Source organism: Mastigoproctus giganteus, chromosome 3, assembly GCF_048544385.1.
Source record: "Mastigoproctus giganteus isolate SK-2022 chromosome 3, ASM4854438v1, whole genome shotgun sequence".
In the NCBI taxonomy this organism is placed as follows: Eukaryota; Metazoa; Arthropoda; class Arachnida; order Uropygi; family Thelyphonidae; genus Mastigoproctus; species Mastigoproctus giganteus.
The window spans coordinates 52,906,300-52,927,994 of NC_143577.1; the positions used below are offsets into that span (position 1 = coordinate 52,906,300).

The following is a 21,695-nucleotide window of genomic DNA, read 5'->3' on the forward strand; positions in this document are numbered from 1 at the left end:
TACTCGATCTTTAATAGTATTGCGACTTATTGGTAACTCATTTATACGCTTTATAATCAAGTCTTTTTCTTTAAAATCTGAAAACAGAGTAGCACTACATTCTAAAAATGCTTGTTTTACAAACTCTCCTTCTGAGAGAGGTTTCCCATGGCGAGCAATGCAATGGGCTACTTCAAAACTAGCAGCTGTAATGTTATTTTTCGGAGTCAAAAAAGTTTTTAAAACACTTGTTTGTGAATCATTCTGTTTTTTTTCTTTTGTAAAAAATATTCTCTCCTTTCTTTGTCTGTTGAGAAGCTGAGATTTGAATGCAACTTTTCAAAATGTCTTTTTACGTTGAATGTACGAGAGGTGACTTTTTCGTTACAAATAACACAGAGTTGTTTTATTCTTTTCAATCACACCATATTTATCAAACCATTCTGTTTGATATGGTCTGGAGCTTGTACCGTTAGTTTTCATTTTTTTAACCACTGACATAGTTCAGGGCTACGCCTGCAAAAAATATATATAATATATATATTTTTATAACCTACATATATATTATATATGTAGGATGCAATAATTTTAGATGAACTTTTATAAACGTAGGCTCACTTAATATACTTACATCGGTTATGTAGATGAGAAAATTTGACAATAGAAAAATTAAGTTATAATCAATTTATTATTAACACTTCTAGACGCGTACGTCAAGTCTGCCTCTTAGTCCAATACTGCGAGAGTGTGAGCTGGTAACTTTGTACTAGCCCGATACATCTCCATTCTTCAATGCAACGACAAATCGCGCAAAGTTTATGTCACAATGTAATGAGTCACCCACACGCATAGTTTAATACAATAGAACACTGTTTGCCGACGCGCGACGTCCACATTCCACTTGGATTTTTGTTATTTTTTATTTATATATTTTATTTTTATTTATTTTTTTTTATATAAATCTGACATCACATATTTATATTTTATAATTGTTTAATATTTTTGATTATCTTTTCTCTGTCATAATTAAAAAAAGTAGGCCAATATAATAAACGCGTGCGCGTTGGTTACTTACAAAGCCTTCGTGGGTCAGTATCTGACCCACGTGTCATAGGTTCGCCACCACGGCATAGAGTTTACATAAGTAAAGAACTCTGTTGGTTTTCTTTGCATCCTTTGCCAAAGATTTCTCGTAATCTGCTTTCGCCTGATAATCAAGTCTGTAGTCAAGTCACTTCAGATATAAAGTGACTTGAATACAGACTAGCTTATATCTGCCTTCTGTGTCGCCTGATAATTTATATGCATCCCACGTATTTTTTTCTCTGCCACAAGCCTCATTAATCATCTGACATCCATTTAGGCCTGAACTTTGAACAGTATTTCTTAGTATGTGGGTTAGTGCAAATGCATCATTTTAACATAGCTATCTACCAAAATAGTTAAATTAATTAATTAAATTGGCATCGTTTTGGTTATATCTCATATTGTGACTGCTTTCACAACGAGTTGCCACGGTATTGTACTACCTCGAATTGACCATCAAATACAGAGGATGTGGAAAGGTCAGGGAATGACCACCGCATATCCCCGAAGAAATATGGCCTTAGTTGCTAATGCTCCTAAAAACCAAATAACAAACAAACTACCTCAAATAAATAACACTTCACCAGTGGAAAAGACTATTGTTATTTATTCTCAGCGGATACCACCACCCAGATGGCACCGTTTCAAAGTTTGTTGGCTTCTCTTCGGTGGGCGGGCAGGTACCCTGGCCTTAGTTGCTAATGCTCCTAAAAACCAAATAACAAACAAACTACCTCAAATAAATAACACTTCACCAGTGGAAAAGACTATTGTTATTTATTCTCAGCGGATACCACCACCCAGATGGCACCGTTTCAAAGTTTGTTGGCTTCTCTTCGGTGGGCGGGCAGGTACCCTGGTGTTGCAATAGTGACAACCCAGTTATGAAGTATAACTTCACAATATGAGAGATGCCTGATGGTGCATAGTGATATAGACTATAAAGTATAGTCTATATCACTATGCCCTCTTGAACATGTTGCTGTAGAAAACAATCCTCCCATAAATCCACAAAAGCCTTGCTAGCATGCGAGTGAACGACCCAAAAGTTCCAATCAATATCTAGAAAGTTAAAATCCCCCATTACAAGGCATTCTGATTTACTGGCCCACTATTCTGAAATACTGGCCCACTCTGTCCAGTTCTTTATTATACTCATCACAGTCATTATGCCTATAACACACTCCTACTCTTATTTTCCCTTTCCCAGTGTTTATGTCACACTGAACAGACTCAATATTGCACTGTCCACCCATGTCAACTGGATGCACTTAGATTTTGTGTTTCTTAACCAACAGCATAACCCCTCCTCCATTCCTGCCCTGTCTATCCTTTCTGTACACATTGTACAGTATGGCAAACAGTTGCAGAAGAATAGGTTGTACATCTAAGGATATTAGAAATACAAGAGACAGTATATACAAGTAAAATGAATATATTAAAAAAAAAAAAAAGTAGCCCAATGTGAAGAAATTTTACTGTATTAATAGAAATTTATATCATATTGTACCAATTATGATTGAAAATAATATTAGAGATGTAAAACATTTTTCAAATACATAGAAGAAAAAATTAAATAACTGTATAAGGACTGTGTAAACATTTAAAGTTAGGCTAGCATCATACATGATAAATATATTTTTATCTTATATCAACCAGATATTGAAACTGAATAAAACAAATAAATATCATCTAATAATATAGGATGTTTGTTTTTGTATAGCCCATGTTGTAACAGGCCATATGCTTTTATCTGTCCAAAAGCAGTACTAATTGTTTAATTAACATATCCCTGCCTACTAAATTTATATTCTGCTCACCTTTTGTAAAAGATAGTGGTGTAAGTTTTTGATCTCTTTTATAAGACACTGTATACTAACTCATATAAAATAACTGCAATTCTCATTCTCTCTCTCTCTCTCTCTCTCTCTCTCTCTCTCTCTCTCTCTCTCTCTCTCCCTCTCTCTCTCTCTCTCCCCCCCCCACCTCCAAATCTTAAAAGAAAATGAAATGAATTTAGAAAGTAAGGCAATAGGAAAAATATCAAAAGTTTGCTATTCAGTATTTTTCCCCATAAATCTTAACTATATTTCCTGAAAATAATAAAGAGTCTTAAATATATTATGCTAAATAAACACAACTAGATAAAATTTTGACAGAAATCGATGTGTATATATATATATATACTCACCATGATAAAAAAACAGTTGAAAAAAGTGGAGTATTATCAAAAGTGGAAAGAATGCATTTAGATGGACATCAAAGGCATATCCCCATTCTACATCTTGGTCAATGCAAGTAGGCTTTCTCAAATAATGATTACAGATAAACCTGATATTACATGTAAATATAAAAAAGAAAAATCAATCATTTTAATTTCTAATATTTAATACTGTAATTAATTTATAATATTTTAATAGGCAAGCTGACATATCTTTAAGTCAGCTTATGAATATAGTTAAATATAAGAAAGTTGAATATAAAATTAACTTCAAGAAATAATCCAACTGAACATGCTGTTTCCAGAAAAGCATAGAAGATTCCTCAATGTGGTAGAACATCATAGATGATTCCAGAAAGTGAGAGTATTGTTTCAATATTATAGAAGATTGTAGATGATACTAGAGTGTTTTGCAATAATATAAATTGAAGAGTAACAGGATAAACTTATAAAATCAAACACCCATGATTCAGAAAGAGTATTTAGTGTAAATTTTGTGTTTTGCGATACACACAATGAGTGTTGAAAAAATAAGTGCTACTTTAAATTTGGCAAAAAAACCAGGTGTTTCATTTAAAGGAATACAAACTACCATTCAATGATTCAAGGGGACTGGCATAAATAAATAGTCATAAATAGTAGTTAGCTTTTTAGAGTAACCCACAAAAGTCTATTTAATACACAACATAGCTAAATTCAGGACCCTTTTAAGCACTCTCAGGGCTAGGCACAGTTTTGGGGTCGCCTAGATTGAATTAAATATACAAATTGCAATATAAGTAAATTTTGACCCTCCCCATAGCAGCTGGAGCTGCAGTTCACATACTCTTGAATGGGTCCTAGTCAATGGGGCCCATTCAAGGGGGGGATTAAAAATACTACATATCTGCATTGAAAAATAGTAGAAATCAATACTACTACAATTACCAAAATAAAAAGCCATAAAAATGAAAAATAAATATATGCACTGTCATGTACACAGTTTTGAATTTTCTTGAATGCAGTGCACAGGTAGAGATTTCTCAGAGCCCACAGTTCTTACTGCAGCACAATAAGAACTTTTTGTTGTTGGATGGCATTTTGGATGTCATCCAACAACATTTAAAACTGACTGTAAAATACAGATGGCATAAGTGAAAACCTTTCTTACAGCATGGCTCATCTATTCTTGTTTCATCCTGTTTGGGTTGCTTTAGCAAGGCAAATTCCGGCATGTTGCCATGCTCCCAGAACCCTCCATTTATCATCACAGAGCCTTATCATTAGCCTGCTAAACAGCATGCAATTTTGAAAAGTGGCTGTATTCCCTATTATCAAATCTTTTGTAGAAGAGGAAGCCATCAGGGGCTACTTCTTCCACAGAAGATGCAATATAATTTTATTAATTACTTATTTTCCTTGATATCTCAGATCTTATGACTGTAATTTAAATTTTGGACACCAGTGTAACAGCCATACAAGTCTAAATTCTAGCCTACATTAGAATACTGCTCTCATACATGAGGTGATATCTACATAACACTCCTAAAAATTCTTGAATCTATACAAAACAGAGCTCAGTCTTTGCCATGTAATTGTTTTGTACAGACATTTCTGAAGTACTGCCTATGATTTCTATCCTTTTCTGTAAATCTATTAAAACAATATACAACAAAAAGCTAACTACTTAAAATCCACCAAACAAATTTTCTTTCTCTTCCTTCATTCCCTGGCGCCTCCGTAGCCAGGTGGGCAGGAGCAGCACACGCTTCTTGATTAGACTGGGGTTCGAGCCCGTGACCACCAAATACGGAGGATGCGGAAAGGTCAGGGAATGACCACTGCATATCCCCAGAGCAATATGGCCTTAGTTGCTAATGCTCCTAAAAACCAAACAACAACAACCACCTTCATTCCCTCTATTATTGTTCTCAGGAACAATCTTCTTCCATATGAATTCTCTAAAAATCACAACCTTCAGATATTCAAATCTAATATTAATGAGTTCCTTCATTTTTCTAAACCCTCTACTTGTCCATGATATTAAAGAGTGCTTCAGGTTCATGTTCACAATCCTACCATGCTATAAATTATCATGACAAAAACAACACATGAATATAACAAAAATGCATATGCAAAGGTATAAAACCAATGCATTCATTGTTTTACCCATTTCTTGAATTTTCATTAAACACTTTTCTATGGAAACTAATTCTTTCTCTGCTTTTTAACATCACATCAATATTAAATTAAAAAATAAAATATTATGAAGGAGATGGTTTATGCATGGGTACTGCACATACATCATTTCTACTACCCAGGTAGTATGATTGCATCGTTTAATTATATCTCATATTGTGAATACCTTCAGAATGCCTGGCCGAGGTGTTGCACTGCTTTGAATAAGTAATGCTTCACCAGTGGAGAGAACTAATGTTACTTATTAGTCTTCACTAATGGAGAAGACTAATGTTGCTTATTAGTCTTTGCCAGTGGAGAAGACTAATGTTACTTATTAGTCTTCTCCACTGGTGAAGCATTATTTATTCAAAGCAGTGCAATATCTCGGCCACTCGTGAAGGTATTCACAATATGAGATATAATTAAATGATGCATTCATACTACCTGGGTAGTAGAAATGATGTATATGCAGTACCCATGCATAAACCATCTCCTTCATACTCTGAGCATTTAGCCAAGAATATATTTTTAGATTAATATAATATTAAATAGAAATGTTAAATTAATATTATATATATATTAAAAATTCCTTTCTAAGACTTACCACAGTAGAGTTGACACCAATAAACCAACACCAATACAATCAACAAATATAACCCACAGAAGAAATTTAAGGAAACCAAGGAAGTGTAGCCGAAGAACAACAGCAAATCCTATTGATGACACTGAAATAGAAGGGTTTACATGATATAATGCAGGCATAAATAAAATAAAAACTAACATTTTCATATTAATTTAATTTAATTTTTTTTTTTTTAAACACTATTTCAATAAGGTGTATCTATTAACATAAAATTGAACTTTTTATATGTACATAAGGTCAAAGCAGAATGAATAAAAGGTAAAAAGTCAAAACACTTGTTGGCAATGCTTGGCATAGTTAACTATATTCACATAACACAAATAAAAAAAATATCAAAGTAACATTTGTCTGATGAAATTAGAGAAAACAATACAATATAAGTGCACAATATTTAGCATCTTTGCAATAACAGTAATTCATCTGGAGGGATCAGAAAAGGTAAGTGTTCAAACCAGAGTTGCCTAAAAAGCTGGGCAAAAAATCACATGATTTCAGGGAAAAAGTTGCAAATTATGAACTCAGACAGCTCAGTTATATATATATATATATATATATAGGGATTATAAGAATACGTGTAATTAGCAGAATTTATGCCCCCTTATGTGTAGTCAGTGTGAGCGTGAGAGATCTTATTACGAGCAAAGAGAAAAGGCTCATTTTTAGCAAATAAGTAGCCACATATGTGCCATGGAGCCAACACAATGTATAGCTCAGTACAAGAATAAAATCAATAAATTCTATACAAAAAAAGATCAATTATAAATATAATAAATTGAATGATATATTAATAAGGGATAGCACCGTTCAATATGACCCTCATGAGAAGTTACTGTAAAAGATGGAACGTGTAATTACTGGTTAGATTCTATGATGGATTGCAGGAAGCACTGCCGTTTTAGCGCTTTTTATGCTAGATATATTGCTTTTTTCTAGGTAGAACCTTCTCATATTGTATTGTGCTTTTGGCACTTTTTACAATTTCTAATGCCATAGTTAGTATTAGTATATGGATATTAATATAAGTGGCAAATGATGCAAGAAAGCAAGATTATACAGCATCAGCAAAAAAAAAATTCCATTTTCACCTATCAATCCTGTTCTAACAGTTTGTCTAGTCCTTCCTTGAATTTATTCAAGCTCTTCACTTCCACATCAGATGGAAGTATGTTACAGTAATTAACCTCCCACTGGCGCCCCCGTAGCCAGGTGGGAAGGAGCAGCAGTGCGTAGCACACGCTTCTTGATTAGACCGGGGTTTGAGCCCGTCACCACCAAATACGGAGGATGCGGAAAGGTCAGGGAATGACCACCGCATATCCCGGAGCAATATGGCCTTAGTTGCTAATGCTCCTAAAAACCCAAAATAACTAACTAACCTCCCATTGGCTAAAGACAAACTTCCACACATCTATTTTGCAAAAATCCTTCCTCGATTTGAATTTCTGTTCCCCTCGTGTGTAATCTGAGCAAGAGGAAGAATCCCATCAGCACTGAGCTTGCTCGATCCATTCAAAGCCTTAAATGCCTCAATTAGATAACCTTGCAGGTGCCTCATCTCCTGACACTGCAATTTGTAGAACTGAAGCCTTTCTTGGTAAGAGTACCAATTTGTTCCCCCCATCAATCTCGTTGCCATTATCTGTACCCGTTCCATCAGCTCTATATCCTTCCTAAAACGAGACCTCCAGACCTGTATGTAGCACTCAAAATGCAGCCTAACCAGTGCCATATACAATGTAATAATCACCCCCTTATCTCTGCTAGCAAAATTCCCATATATCATTAACCCTGGGTACTGTCCTAGCAGCCTGTTTACACTTCTCAGAGAACTTTACATCTACAATTACCCCTCATGTCTTTTTCATTTTCCATTTCCCTGAGTGTAGTACCATACAAATGGTACATACAATTAGTCTGGGAGTACTACTTTTTTTTTTTTTTAATGAAAACCACAAACACGACAGATATTAGAACCTACAGTACTTAATACCGTGCTTAGATTGGAGGTTGAGAAGACGAAAGAAGATATTTGTTGACATTAGACTTGAACTTCTGTAGACTGCAATACGTATGAAGGAAGGTTGTTCCAGAAAATGACAGTTGAATGAATAAATGAGGAAGATGAAAAGTTGATTCTGTGAGTTTGAAGTTGGACAGTAAATTGATGTTGGCGGTGGCAGCATGTGTTCAGACTGTTTTGAGAGAGAGAGAGAGAGAGAGAGAGAGAGAGAGAGAGAGAGAGAGAGAGAGAGAGAGAGAGAGAGAGCGGGAATTATAGAAGCCAATTCAGAAGAACAGTGCCCATGGAAGTATCTGTAGAAAAGGCATGCAGCAGAAAGAGTACATCTATGAGACAGAGTGGAGAGACACTGTTAGAGAGGAGTCATTAATTAACCTAACTGCCCTCTTCTAAATGGAATCTAGAAGCCTGAGATAGGTTTTGGGGTACAGCCCCAGATTTGGGAACAATATTCCACGGTAGGGCAGATTTGCGATTTGTACAGAATGAACAGCTGTTTGGAAGAAAAGTAACGCCGAGAGCAAAAGAGAAAACCAAGATTTTTAGATGCAGAGGAAGCAATATTTGTAATGTGCTTGTGCCAAGAGAGATTAGAAGTCAGAGTAATCCCCAAAAGAGCTATATCATTTTGCCTAGAAATTGAAGTGTCACCAAAGGTAAGTAGAGGGGCAGAAGGTTCCTTTTTGAGAGATATAAGACAAGACTGAGTTTTAGAAGGATCGAAATCAACTAAGTTGTCTTTGCTCCCACTGGAGAATTACCTGGAGATCGGCATTTAAGGAACTGGTAGCGGATATTTGAGAAGTTGAAGCTGATTGAACAGGACAAGGTTTCTCAAAATGGAAAGTGGAATGCAATGTGCTACCATCGGCAAAACTTTGGATAGGATTTCCAGTCAATGGAAGAAGGCCATTAATATACAAGAGGAAAAGAGTGGGTGAAAGATCTGAACTTGGAGAGACACCAGCATTAGTGGAGAAGTTAGAAGACAGAGCCATCTACCATCACTCTCAGTGTGCAATCAGAGAGAAAACTGGATAACCAATTACAAAAAACAGTTGGCAAACCATAAGATGGAAGCTTGTTTAGAAGACAACTATGCTGCACTTGATCGAAAGCCTTTGAGATGTCAAGAGCAACTGCTTGTGTTTCACCAAACTTTTCCATTGAATTAGTCCATAAATGGGTAACATAAGCTAGAATATCACCAGTGGATCGACACTGACGAAATCCATAGTTGCGATCATTGATCAGACAGAAGGTTTCTAGGTACTTTAAGAGTTGGCAGTTAATTGATTTCTCCATTACTCTAGAAAGAGTAGAAGCAATTGCAATGCAACGATAATTGGATGGGATGGACTTATCACCCTTTTTAGAACTGGCTGGATATGAGCCAATTTCCAAGCAGAAGGAAAAACACCTTTGGAATAAGAAAGTGAAAAAAAGGCAGCAAAGAACAGGAGTAAGTTCAGGAGCACACGTTTTCAGAACAAGTGCAGAAATACCATCAGGACCTGGAGCTTACTTAGCATCAAGATTCGTCAAAATCCTTCTAACATCCTTTTGACAGAAGACCACAGGAAGCATTGAATGGAGCGTGTTAGGAATGGTGGGAGGTGTTTTACCAAGATCATTAATACAAGAGTTGGAAGAAAAATGGGATGCTAGCAGGTCAGCTTTATCCTTGGCTGAAGTGACAACAGAACCATCTGGTTTTGACAGAGGTGGAAGCAGAGATAGGCAAAAGTTGTGGCCAATAGCTTTGGCAAGAGACCAGAATGCTTGGCTACCATTAGGGCAAGAAGCAAGTTTTCTACTCTTAGCTTTTCTACTGTTCTAAATCTAGTCTGGCGGATTAATGACTGCTTTACAATTGTTGCAAGCTTCTGTGAAGCAGAAAATGAAACTGAAGAATTGGAAACAAGCCAATTACTATATGCAATGTCTCTTGAACAGCCTTAGCATATTTATTGGGAAACCAAGGTTTAGATAAAGGACGAGATTTTAAAGTGGAGTGTGGAATAAAGGATTCCATGCCTACAAGAATAATTTCACTGATACGATCTGAGCAAACATTGACATAAGAAGTTTTGAAACATAGTGTGCATAGTTTTGGGGGGAAAGGCGCCTCCGGTGGTTTCCCACATCTGCGCCATATATACTCTGTGGAGACAAACAGTATCACTGTGAAAGCCAGAAAAAAATTTTTGTGTTGTAAATGAAGTATTGTGCTGGGTTCTGTTGGGTGTCCTGGCTTTTGGCCGCAGGGCCCCTGATGGGACCCCACGTTGCCCGCACACACCACTAGGAGGTAGCCAGGCTGCCCATAATTCTCTGGCTAGTCTCCTCCAGGTCACCTGAGCTTCCTGGAATGAGACCAAGTAAAAAAAAAAAAAAAGATATATATAAAATAATAAAATAGGGTACAGGATGTACTGGAGAGGATAAAGGAAAGGAAGTATAGACAGAGCGACGGAGGATGTAAGGGAAGGCATCCTCCACAGGTTGGTTGGGAATTCTCTCACCTAAGCGGAAGTGGAAGAAGAGGCCCCTCGAGAGGGTGGGAAGGCAATCACGTATCAAGAGAGACACAGATGAAACAATTCAAGCAACTTGAGTGTCAAGTCCAGTAGCTAGAAGTGGTCACAATCTACGTGAAGATGTTCAGTATATGAGAAAGAGTGTTCATCAATGTGCATCAGTTCCAGGACGTTGTACCAGTGATCTTCTTCTGGTGACGAGATCATGGGCGAAGGCAGAAAAGGCGTGGTACTGGTCTTCCTCATTGATCAGAAAATGTTCATTTCCTCGAGGCAAGGTATGTATTTTTGATATGAGAAACGTTCGCAGGTCCTCGTAGAGCGGGCAAACATAGAATATGTGATCCCAGTCTTCGTTTTCACCACAAAGCCAGCGAGGATCATCCACGATGTTCATAGAGGGAAGTTTGTGATTTATAGATCCATGGCCTGTAATCAGGAAAGTGGTATATAACCCTGGGCTGACCATGCTGGAGCTTTAGGGTAGATCTGGGCTATTTCAGGTAAGAATTTTTTAGTGATGGAACCTTTGGGGGTGGTATTCCATCTGTTCTGCCAGGTGTTAAGAAGGTAGACTGCAAGGCACTTTTTTTCTTCTTTGATGGTGTTTGCTGGGTTTGTAGTGAAATCCAGGATGGTGGTAGGGAGTCCCTTTGCGAGCCAGTAGTGCACACCTTTGCGAATTATCTGCAGGTCCAGAGGGAGAACTCCTGCCAAGACTTGGAGCGCTGGGTTGCTTACTGTGCAGCAGGCAAGGGTGATAGTGAGAAGGATATTACGCTGGATGGAGGTGAGCTTCCTTTGGTTACGAACAATGAGTGCACAATGAAACCAGACACCTGCACAGTAGGTTATAGTGGGAATGAATACAGCTTTGTATAGCATGTGCAGTGAGCGGCGATTTAGGCCCCAGTCAGACCTGCTGATCCTCACTACCATTGCCGTGTAGTTCCTGACTTTGCGATGAAGGTAGTCTATATGCAGGTAAAATGTGAGCTTGGGGTCGAGAATTACCCCAAGGTACTTCATCTCAGTTGTCAGTTTGATAGTTCTACCAGCAATTTTAATCTGCGGCGGCCTGCTTATTTGAAGGGTTCCTCTGAGTAGAATTGAAGTAGTTTTCTCAGTGGATATATGGAGTTTATGGAGGCTGGCCCATTCTTCTAGCTTTGTAAGGGCTCCATTGGCTGTTGTTTCCAGGGAAGCTCTGGAGTTTCCAGTGACTGTCAGTATCAAGTCGTCTGCGAAGGCTTGGGTGGAAACATCCCCCAGGTCTAGGTTCAGGAACTCGTCCATGACCACATTCCATAGGAAAGGACCATGGACAGAGCCCTGGGGGCATCCTTTGTAGACATTTCTAGAGACTTGTCGATAGGCATTTCTGACTGTAACACTTCTGTTGTGAAGATAGTCCTGTATGCAGCTGTAAAGATTTGCTGGAACGCTAGCTTCTCTGAGAAGTTTTGAAACAGTAATCTGACCAAGGAAAAGAAGAAAATAAATCTCGCAGGTCATCCCATTTTGCATTCTTGCCAAACAATATGAGGTTGTGAATAGCCATGAAATAAAGGCTCCATTGGAGAAGAGACAATCACAAAGTTATGATCTGAGGTGCCTAAAGGATGAGCACTCACTTCGACCATGTACTTAGATGGGCTGTTTGTGTGAAAAAGATCAAGCATGTTGGCTGTATGGTTAGGATTGTCAGGTATTCTTGTAGGTAAATGAACAATCTCTGCAAAGTCATTAGTAATTGCAAAAGCCTCAGCATCTTGACCAGCTGGGTCGATATGACTAGAAAACGGAAGCCAACTGGAGTTGTGAACATTAAAATCAAGGAAAATTACCTCACTGTTAGGAAAGTTGTACTGGAGAAAGTCAAGTTACAAAGAGAGGAAGTCAAAGGGCTCCAAGTGATTAGTGGAGTTGGGAGAATAGTAGAGACAACAGATGAATTTGACACAATGAGATAGATTTTAAGCCAGAGTAGATCGAAAAGAGGAGATTCCAAATTACCAAGTCTCTGACAGGAAATATCGGAACAGACATATGCACAAGTACCACCACCTTTGAGGCGAAAGGAATCATACAGCAAATAATTTGGGCAACTGAGATGAGTCATTGAATCAACCAATAACTGAGATTCTGTCAGAAAAAGAACATGGGGTTTGGTAGACTGCAAGTGGAAATGGACATCGTTGAGATTAGAATTGAGACCACGTATATTTGTGAAATGAACTAGGAAGTGTTTGGGAGGTTTTGATCTTTTCGCAGATAAGCTTACTCTATTAGTTTGACAATTCATGGTGTATTCAACAGTAAGAAAAAGTGGGGGGGGGGGACATGCTGTATGAAGTAATGAAATTTTTGGATATAATGTACACATGGTAAGAATATACCCAGATGCTTGACATAATGTGGCCTCGATAATGCCCCCCACATACACAGTACTCTGACTCCCACCAGTCACTATCTGGCAGAGTAGAGGTAGCAAGATTATACACTAGCTGATCCGGAAGCCACCTAAAGAGTTACCAATAGGTTCGGTCCGGTGTACTAACTGGCGGCTGGCCTGCGAACAGTGTTTTAGAGCTGTTTGTTGTTGTTGTTATTTGGTTTTTAGGAGCATTAGCAACTAAGGCCATATTGCTCCGGGATATGCGGTGGTCATTCCCTTGACTTTTCCGCATCCTCCGTATTTGGTGGTGACGGGCTCGAACCCCGGTCTAATCAAGAAGCGTGTGCTACGCACTGCTGCTCCTTCCCACCTGGCTACGGAGGCGCCTGTTTTAGAGCTGTACCCTCGAAATGTAAGGAAGAGTGGATCTCGCCATGATGTTGATTGTAACCTCAAAAGTCATCAGTCATACTGCATGATGGAAGAGATGGGGAAGGGTTGACCGGAACTTAGCTCTGGTGACTAAACATGGCTTCCACCAGTTATGAGAGTCATCTACCACCTAGTATTGCCTGGTAACACAGAGGGGCGGCATTCCTCCATGTGGTGTGGATGCCACACCTCGACCCCTGCTTATGTTGGTCCACACCTGGGTGGTCACCCACCATGTACTTGTGCATGGAGGTTATACCCAGGATTACTAACAGTCCCACCATCGTGAAGGTGCAAGCAGAGGATTTAGCTGTCACTGACCGTCTGGACTTCGCCGAAATTGGGTCCACTTGACTTGAATGTCATCTGAATATCAGTTCCATCGACGTTTGACTCCCAGGTAGCAAGTACAGCTTGTCTGGCCTATCTGAGAGAATGTTTGTGACAACCTCAAGGACCATGTTGGTACCATCATCAGTTAGTTCCACTTCAAAGAATTTGCAAACTGTCTAAAACCACTAAATTCGCCCTAATGAAAGCAAAAGCCTCTACTCTCGACAGTAGCTATGCCTTCAAGTAAATGCCACATTAATGTAATGGTTTTTTTTTTACCTTTAGATTTTTAATGCATGAAGAATCGCTGCTGATAAGCAGATCAAGAGTATTACTCCCTCTGGTTGCTTCTTGAACATACTGCTGTAGAAAATGATCATCCAATAAGTCCACAAAAGCCTTGCTACTGCGTGAATGACCAACCCACAAGTTCCAGACAATATCTGGGAAGTATAAGACATTCTGATTTACTGGCCCACTCTTTTTCTGTATAATTGTTCATTGTACTCATCAGAGACATTAGGCCTATAATACACTCCTACTCTCAATTTTTCTTATGTGTGACAAAGCACTTTCCTAGTGCTTATGTTACACTAAACTGATTCAACATTGCACTGCCACTGCCTAACCCTTCCTATCCTGTCTGTTCTTTCTGTACATATTGCACTCCCCATGTTTAAATTCTGAATCCCTTACATCTAAATGACACCACATCTCTGAAATTCCAACAATATCTGACTACTACCCACATGCAATACTCTGCACCTGTCAATGTTAAACCTCAACTGCCAATTCTCAGCCAAACTGCCTAATTTTTGTACATCTTTATGCAGTAGCATACCATCACTACTGTCTGTCATTAACCCAACCTGCAAACTTCATATCATCTGCAAACTTAGACATTATGCCTGATATACTTTCATCAGTATCATTAATAAATACAGAAAACAACAATGAACCCAACACTAAACCCTGAGAGACTCCAATGATAACATTAATCCATGAAGAGCAGTATCCATTGATAACAACTATCTTCTCCCACTCAACCATCCCTTTATGCATAGCAGTGACTTGCCCTTAATGCCACACTGCTCCAATTTGTACAGCAATCTATTATATGCAACAGCAGTCAATGTGCAACATTTGATGCATTTCTTTATTTTTCTTGAAAAATGCCCTCTTTTAAGCTGAAACTGTGATGCAACATTTCTTAATGCTGTCCAGTACTAAACTGCCAAGCATCTTGTAGTTATAGTAGTTTAAGAAACATATCAAAACCAAAACTTTGCTGGGAAACCATGTAAATCTCTCTCTAATTGTGGTACATACAGACATTCCATGTTCTGAATTACTACAATAGCACTGAACTATAAATTGGTTATGTAAACAGTGCCTCATGTTCGCTCTTCTTCTGTAAATTTCTATTAAAATTCAAGGATTTATTTTTAGTGCATATTGTGTTGCCATTTATATTGTTGTTTTATGGTATCATTATTTGTTGTGATAAAAAAGAGAAAACTATAACTGTGTAGTCAACTGCCTATTTTCATGCTGACCAACTAAATAGAAAAATAAAAGAAAAATGCAACTTTTTTGACAATAAAAATGCTTGCTTAATGCAGGTCACTTTAGCTTTGGGATACTGATTGCACTGCTTACTTCTGGTGCTTAAGAAAGTGTTCTCAAGTATGATTTGTCAAGGGTCTGCAATTGTTTAGTGTCTGCAATTCTGCCCAGACACGATAGGAGGGAGTATATGATGAGAGCCTTGTCGATCAATTCGGCCCTGGAAAGATTGTGCAAGGCTCAAGGGGTAGAATTTTTTTCAGCCTGGACTGTACTTGTTAACAGGAGAGATTGCTTCTACAGGGATGGGATACACTTAAATAGAAAGGGTGCAAGAATATTTGCTGATGCTATCGAGGCAGTGTTAGATGGGTCGGAAAACTGCTAGCTTGGGGGGAGACAAAGACCAATAGATTGACAGTAGCCACTGGCAGAGGTGAAAGAGATTCTTGCACTGCTTCTATTAGAATGAGCAGAAGCCTGAAAAACAAGATGCATGGTATTTCAGAGACTGCTGGGAGCCATTGCGGTACAAGTAAACACATGGGTTGTGTTAGGGTAGCTAAGAATAGAAACAGGTGCAGGTATACTTGCGTGTACACCAATGCTAGGAGTTTAGTAAATAAATTTGATGAATTTGAGGTATTGCTCAAAACATCAAAGGCAGATATTGTTGGGATATCAGAGACGTGGTGTCACACAGATATAAGGGATGCAGAAATGCAATTTGGGGAGTACAACGTCTACAGAAAGGATAGACAGGATAGGAAGGGGGGAGGGGTTATGCTATTAGTTAAGAAACACATAAAAACCAAGGAAGTGAAGCCAGTCGACATCGCTGGACAGTGCAGTGTTGAGTCAGTTTGGTGTGACATAAGCATTGGGAGATCAAAATTGAGAGTAGGAGTGTGCTATAGGCCTAATGACTCTGATGAGTATAATAAGGAACTGTACAGGGAAATAGAGTGGGCCAGTAAATCAGAGAGTCTTATAATGGGAGATTTTAATTTCCCAGATATTGACTGGAATTTGGGGGCTGGTTACTCACACACTAGCAGGGCTTTTGTGGATTTATTGGATGATTGTTTTCTACATCAGCATGTTCGGGAGACAACTAGAGGGAGTAATACTCTTGATTTGATTATCAGCAGTGATTCTTCATGCATTAAGAATCTGCAGATAAATGAACCACTAGGTGGCAGTGATCACAGTGTGCTGAAGTGGGATTTACTGAAAGAGGTAACTACCATTAGGGGTAAAGGGAAGGGTTATTGCTTCCGTAAAGGCGACTACGATGGACTGAGACAGTATTTAAATTCTATACAGTGGGACCAACTGATGATGTTACCAACAGCAAATTCAAAATGGGAAGCATTCAAAGAACTTATCTTGGAAGCTACTAGGCTTTACATACCAACTAAGAAATATTGTTCAGGGTTTAGGCCAAAATGGATGTCAGATGAACTAATGAGGCATATGGCAGAGAAGAAAAATGCATGGGATACTTACAAATTAACACATGACACAGAAGCCTATGATAGATACAAGTTGATATGCAACCAAGTTACAAAGGAGGTTAGGCAGGCGAAGGCAGATTACGAGAAATCCTTGGCAAGGGATGCAAAGAAAAACAGCAAAGAGTTCTTTACTTATGTAAACTCTAGAAGGAAGGGGATGAATCAGATTGGTCCACTTGATATTGATGGGTCAACTGTTGATGATCCTGCTCAGGTAGCGAACAAACTAAATGAATATTTTGCATCGACATTCAGACATGAGGAGTTATTCAGCAAGGGGAATGCCAGAGGTGTATTCAACTCTAGCAGTAAGCTACAGAATCTTGAAATAACTGGGAGTAAAGTGGAGGAGAAACTGTTGAAGATAAACACAAGAAAGGCACCCGGGGTGGATGGGATCTATCCAGTTATATTAAAGGAGGCAGCAAAGGAAGTAAGCAAACCCTTAGCCATAATTATGAGAGCTTCCTTGGACTCAGGGGAGGTACCCATAGACTGGAAATATGCAAATGTGACCCCAATTCACAAAGGAGGATCAAAGGCTGACACAAGTAATTATAGACCTGTGAGCCTAACTTCTGTTCCAGGAAATTTAATGGAGGCACTGGTTAAAGAAGCACTGCAGGATCATTTAGACAAGACTTCAGTTATAGCTCAGACACAGCATGGTTTTGTTAAGGGGAAGTCTTGCCTGACCAACTTGATTGGATACTATGATGCAGTCACAAAAGAACTGGATGCAGGGAATAACTTTGATATTATATACTTGGATCTTAGAAAGGCTTTTGATACTGTTGCACATGGAAGACTGCTACACAAATTGGAGCAGTGTGACATTGGAGGCAAATTGCTGCTATGGATAAAGGGGTGGTTGAGGGGGAGAAGACAGAGAGTGGTAATCAATGGACACTGCTCATCGTGGACTAATGTTATTAGTGGAGTCCCTCAGGGCTCAGTGTTGGGTCCGTTATTGTTTTCTGTATTTATAAATGATATTGATGATGGTATATCACGCTTAATGTCCAAGTTTGCAGATGATACAAAGGTTGGCAGGGTTGTCAAGGACACTACTGACACTATGCTGCTGCAACAGGATCTGGAAAGGTTGAGCAGATGGGCTGAGAGGTGGCAAATGAAGTTTAACATTGACAAATGTAAAGTACTACACATGGGAAAAAGCAACCCCAGAGCAACGTATCAACTCTGTGGTACTACACTGACAGTGGTAGAGAATGAAAGGGACTTGGGGGTGATTGTGCAGGCAGATATGAAGTTCTCTGAGCAGTGCAGACGGGCTGCAAGAGTAGCTCATGGAGTATTGTCGATGATATACAGGAATTTTTCCAGCAGGGATAAGGAGGTGATTATTCCATTGTATAAGGCAATGGTCAGGCCACGCCTAGAGTACTGTATACAGGTCTGGAGGCCTCATTTCAAGAAGGATGTAGAGCTGCTGGAACGAGTACAGAGAAGGGCAACAAGATTAGTGAATGGAACAAAGGGGTGCTCTTACGAAGAAAGGCTTAAGTTTTGCAAATTACAGTGTCTGGAGACTAGGCACCAGCGAAGTGATCTGATAGAGGTGTATAAAGCCTTGAATGGTTTAAGCATGCTCAATGCTGATGGGATTCTTCCTCTAACTCAGAAAAATCACCTGAGAGGGCATAAATTCAAATTGAGGAAAGACAGATGTAGGATAGACGTGCGGAAATTTGCCTTTAGCCAGCGGGTGGTTGGTTGGTGGAACAGACTTCCATCCCTTGTGGTGGAGGTTGATAGCCTAAATAAGTTTAAGGCTCAGCTGGACAGGTATTTCGAACGAACAGAGGGATGAAGTGGAAGTGGTTATTTTTTATTTATTTATTTATTTATTTTTTTTTTTTTTGGCTGATGCTGCATAAGCTTGCTTTCTTGCATCAAATGCCTCTACTAATGCTAATGTTAAGGGACCAATAAAAATGTACCGCTTAACAGAGGGTAGAATAGAAGGTCACTTAATGCAGATTTAAAATTACTGGAGTATCCTACCCAAAACACAGATGTAACGCAAATTGTTTCTGCATGGCATCTATTGTTCTGAATACATTTAACAGAATGTTGAAGAAAATTTGTCCATTCCCTTTGTGAAGATTTAGTTACTCTTAGAATAAACAATTTTTTTATTTGTTTGTGAATTTTAATAGAGTGTGTAATTTTACCCCTCTGTGAAAACGAACAAAAAATATATTCAACGCTTTTGTGATTAATGGCTTAAAGACGTTAAATACTGGCTATGCAAATTAGACGGTGATTATTTAAAATGGTTTTGTAAATAATGCTGACAGCCAAATTAAGTGATATTGAAAGGCACTGTAATACAGTGAGGCACAAGAAAGCCAAAGAGCACTTTAGTTCTCAGTATCAGAGTGTATTTCCATTCAAGAAAATTGATGAAAGAGAAGGTGCAAAGGCAGAAAGTAGCACATCACTTTTCTTAGCTGTGTATTGTGCATTAAGGGTAGTTGATCATTTGAGAGATCTTTGTAAATTTCGTTTTTCAGACAGCAAGGAACATAAGGTTTTCAAACTGCAGAGAACAAAATGTACTTCAATAATATGCAATGCTATAGCATCACATTTCGTGGTAGATTTAAAATCTGGTTTAGGAAACAGAAATTTCAGTTTAATTACACTGGTTTACAGTATATCTGGGGTTTGAATAAAAGTATGTGGCAGTTATTAATGCATGTTTACTGATTACTAAACTGAAGTCAGTTTGTTTCTATCACGTAAAGATTTTTCACAATTCATTAACAAAATATTACCTAGGTATTATACACAAATGTGTACATAACTTTAGTTTCTGCAATGGTTTACAAGTTTTATATCCCTATATTCATAATCAGTATCAAATATTTGCCTCAAATACAACATATTGTGCATGTTTAACCCGTAACTACACACACTGCAAGGTAGCCGACCGGGACCCAGGAAGGTAGACATCCCCCCACCCCACTCTTGTGGCCCATCTGTGATTCCCAGAATTTTATTTTCCAAGTGGAGTCTGGGAGACTCCTGTGTGTAGTTACGGGTTAAACTTGTCTGAGCATGCACTCACTTGTTTGTACAGTCCACTCAACCACAGAGCCTATATAAGTGGCACATCCCTTATGCAGTCACAGTACTCCTGTAAAAACCGTTGTGAGCTCTCATTGTGTGTTAGTTTTCTTTTAGTATGGCAACCAGAAAGTGTATAAACAGTCCCGACATATTTTGTTACATATGTAGTTGTTTTGTTCCTGTAAAGCAGAGGCGATCAGGATAAATCGTGGGCACCGCATAAAGTATGCCATACATGTGTCGAACATCTTAGAAAATGGAGTCAAGGAAAAAAGGTGTGCTTGCCATTTGCTATTCCTATGGTGTGGCGCGAGCCAGTAAGCCATGCCGAATGTTACTTTTGTGTATGTGACATTAAAGGTTGCAATTCAAAAAATAACAAGGCCATCAAATATCCAGATCTACCTGGCAGGTTTTTTCCCTCCCTGTACTTGAGCAAACAGGAGAGGGAGCATATAAGAGTACTGCTAAATTATGTGTAACTGACAGCAAGGTTGCCATTGGTTGGCTGGGACCGCTTTAAGTAATAAATATCAATCCAGATCTACCGTCAGCCGTTAGACCAGTTCTGCATGGACCTGATCTGCCTGTAAAACCTCCACCAGAAACTTTGAAGTCCACATCTTCTTCCATCAAAGCAGAAGCTAAAGAGGTTAGTGAAGAGGAATGTTATCAACCAGAAAATATTTTAATGCCACAGCAATTCATGCAAGTCGATCTGAACGACTTAGTAAGGGACTTAGGTCTTCCAAAGTATGCTGCTGAAATTCTGGGATTCAGACTTCAAGCGAAGAACTTAGTTGCTCCAGGTACATCATTTTCCTGGTACAGAAATCACGAAAGGGAGTTTATATAGTATTTTTCACAAGGTCCTCTCGTATATTGCAATGATATCGCTGGTTTAATAAGTGCCTTAAGAGCTCCATCATATGTTCCTAGTGAATAGACACTATTTATAGACTCTTCTAAGACTAGTTTAAAAGGTGTTCTCTTGTATAATGGAGATAAGTACACATCTGTGCCAGTTGCTCATTCAGTCCACTTAAAAGAAATTTATGACAATCTAAAGTTGCTTCTGGAGAAAATTAAATATCAAGATCATGAATGGCAACTTTGGAGACTTAAAAAGTGTTATGTATGTTGTTGGGGCAACAGGATGGGTACACTAAAATGCCATGCTTTATTTGTGAATGGGATAGCAGAGCTTAAGCACTGCATTGGACAAAGAAGCAATGGCCTCAGAGGCACAATCTTACACTGGGGGTCAAAAATTATTGTGCACGAAAGTTTGGTGAAGCCAGATAAAATACTTTTACCTCCACTGCATATCAAGTTAGGCATAATGAAGCAATTTGTTAAAGCACCGAATAAGGATGGCAACTGCTTTAAGTACCTTTGCAGTAAATTTCCTGGTTTATCTGATGCATAACTTAAGAAGGGTATCTTCATTGGTCCCCAAATTAGAAAATTGGTTTTAGATGTCAGTTTTAAACTACTATGACTGACGTTGAAAGGGAAGCCTGGATTGCTTTTAAAAGTGTAATGGAAAACTTTCTAGGAAATCATAAATCACAGGATTATGAGAAAATTGTTCAAAATATGCCCGAAAAGCTTTGCAATTTAGGTTGCAATATGAGCAGCAAAATTCACTTTTTGCATGCCCATCTTGATTTTTCCCCGAAAATCTTGCACAGATAAGCA

At 38.5% G+C, this 21,695-nt stretch overlaps 1 protein-coding gene across 1 annotated transcript in view; it reads right to left on the reverse strand.

Moving 5' to 3' along the window:
• The window catches only part of Unc50 (Unc50 RNA binding protein), a 141,876-nt gene that overhangs the window by 24,681 nt on the left and 95,500 nt on the right, over positions 1-21,695 (reverse strand). Inside the window, exons 5-6 of the mRNA XM_090370528.1 lie at positions 6,051-6,171; positions 3,257-3,396 (exon numbers count right to left, since the gene is read on the reverse strand). Coding sequence (XP_090226654.1) covers positions 3,257-3,396; positions 6,051-6,171 — 261 coding nt within the window. The remainder of the gene's footprint in view (positions 1-3,256; positions 3,397-6,050; positions 6,172-21,695) is intronic.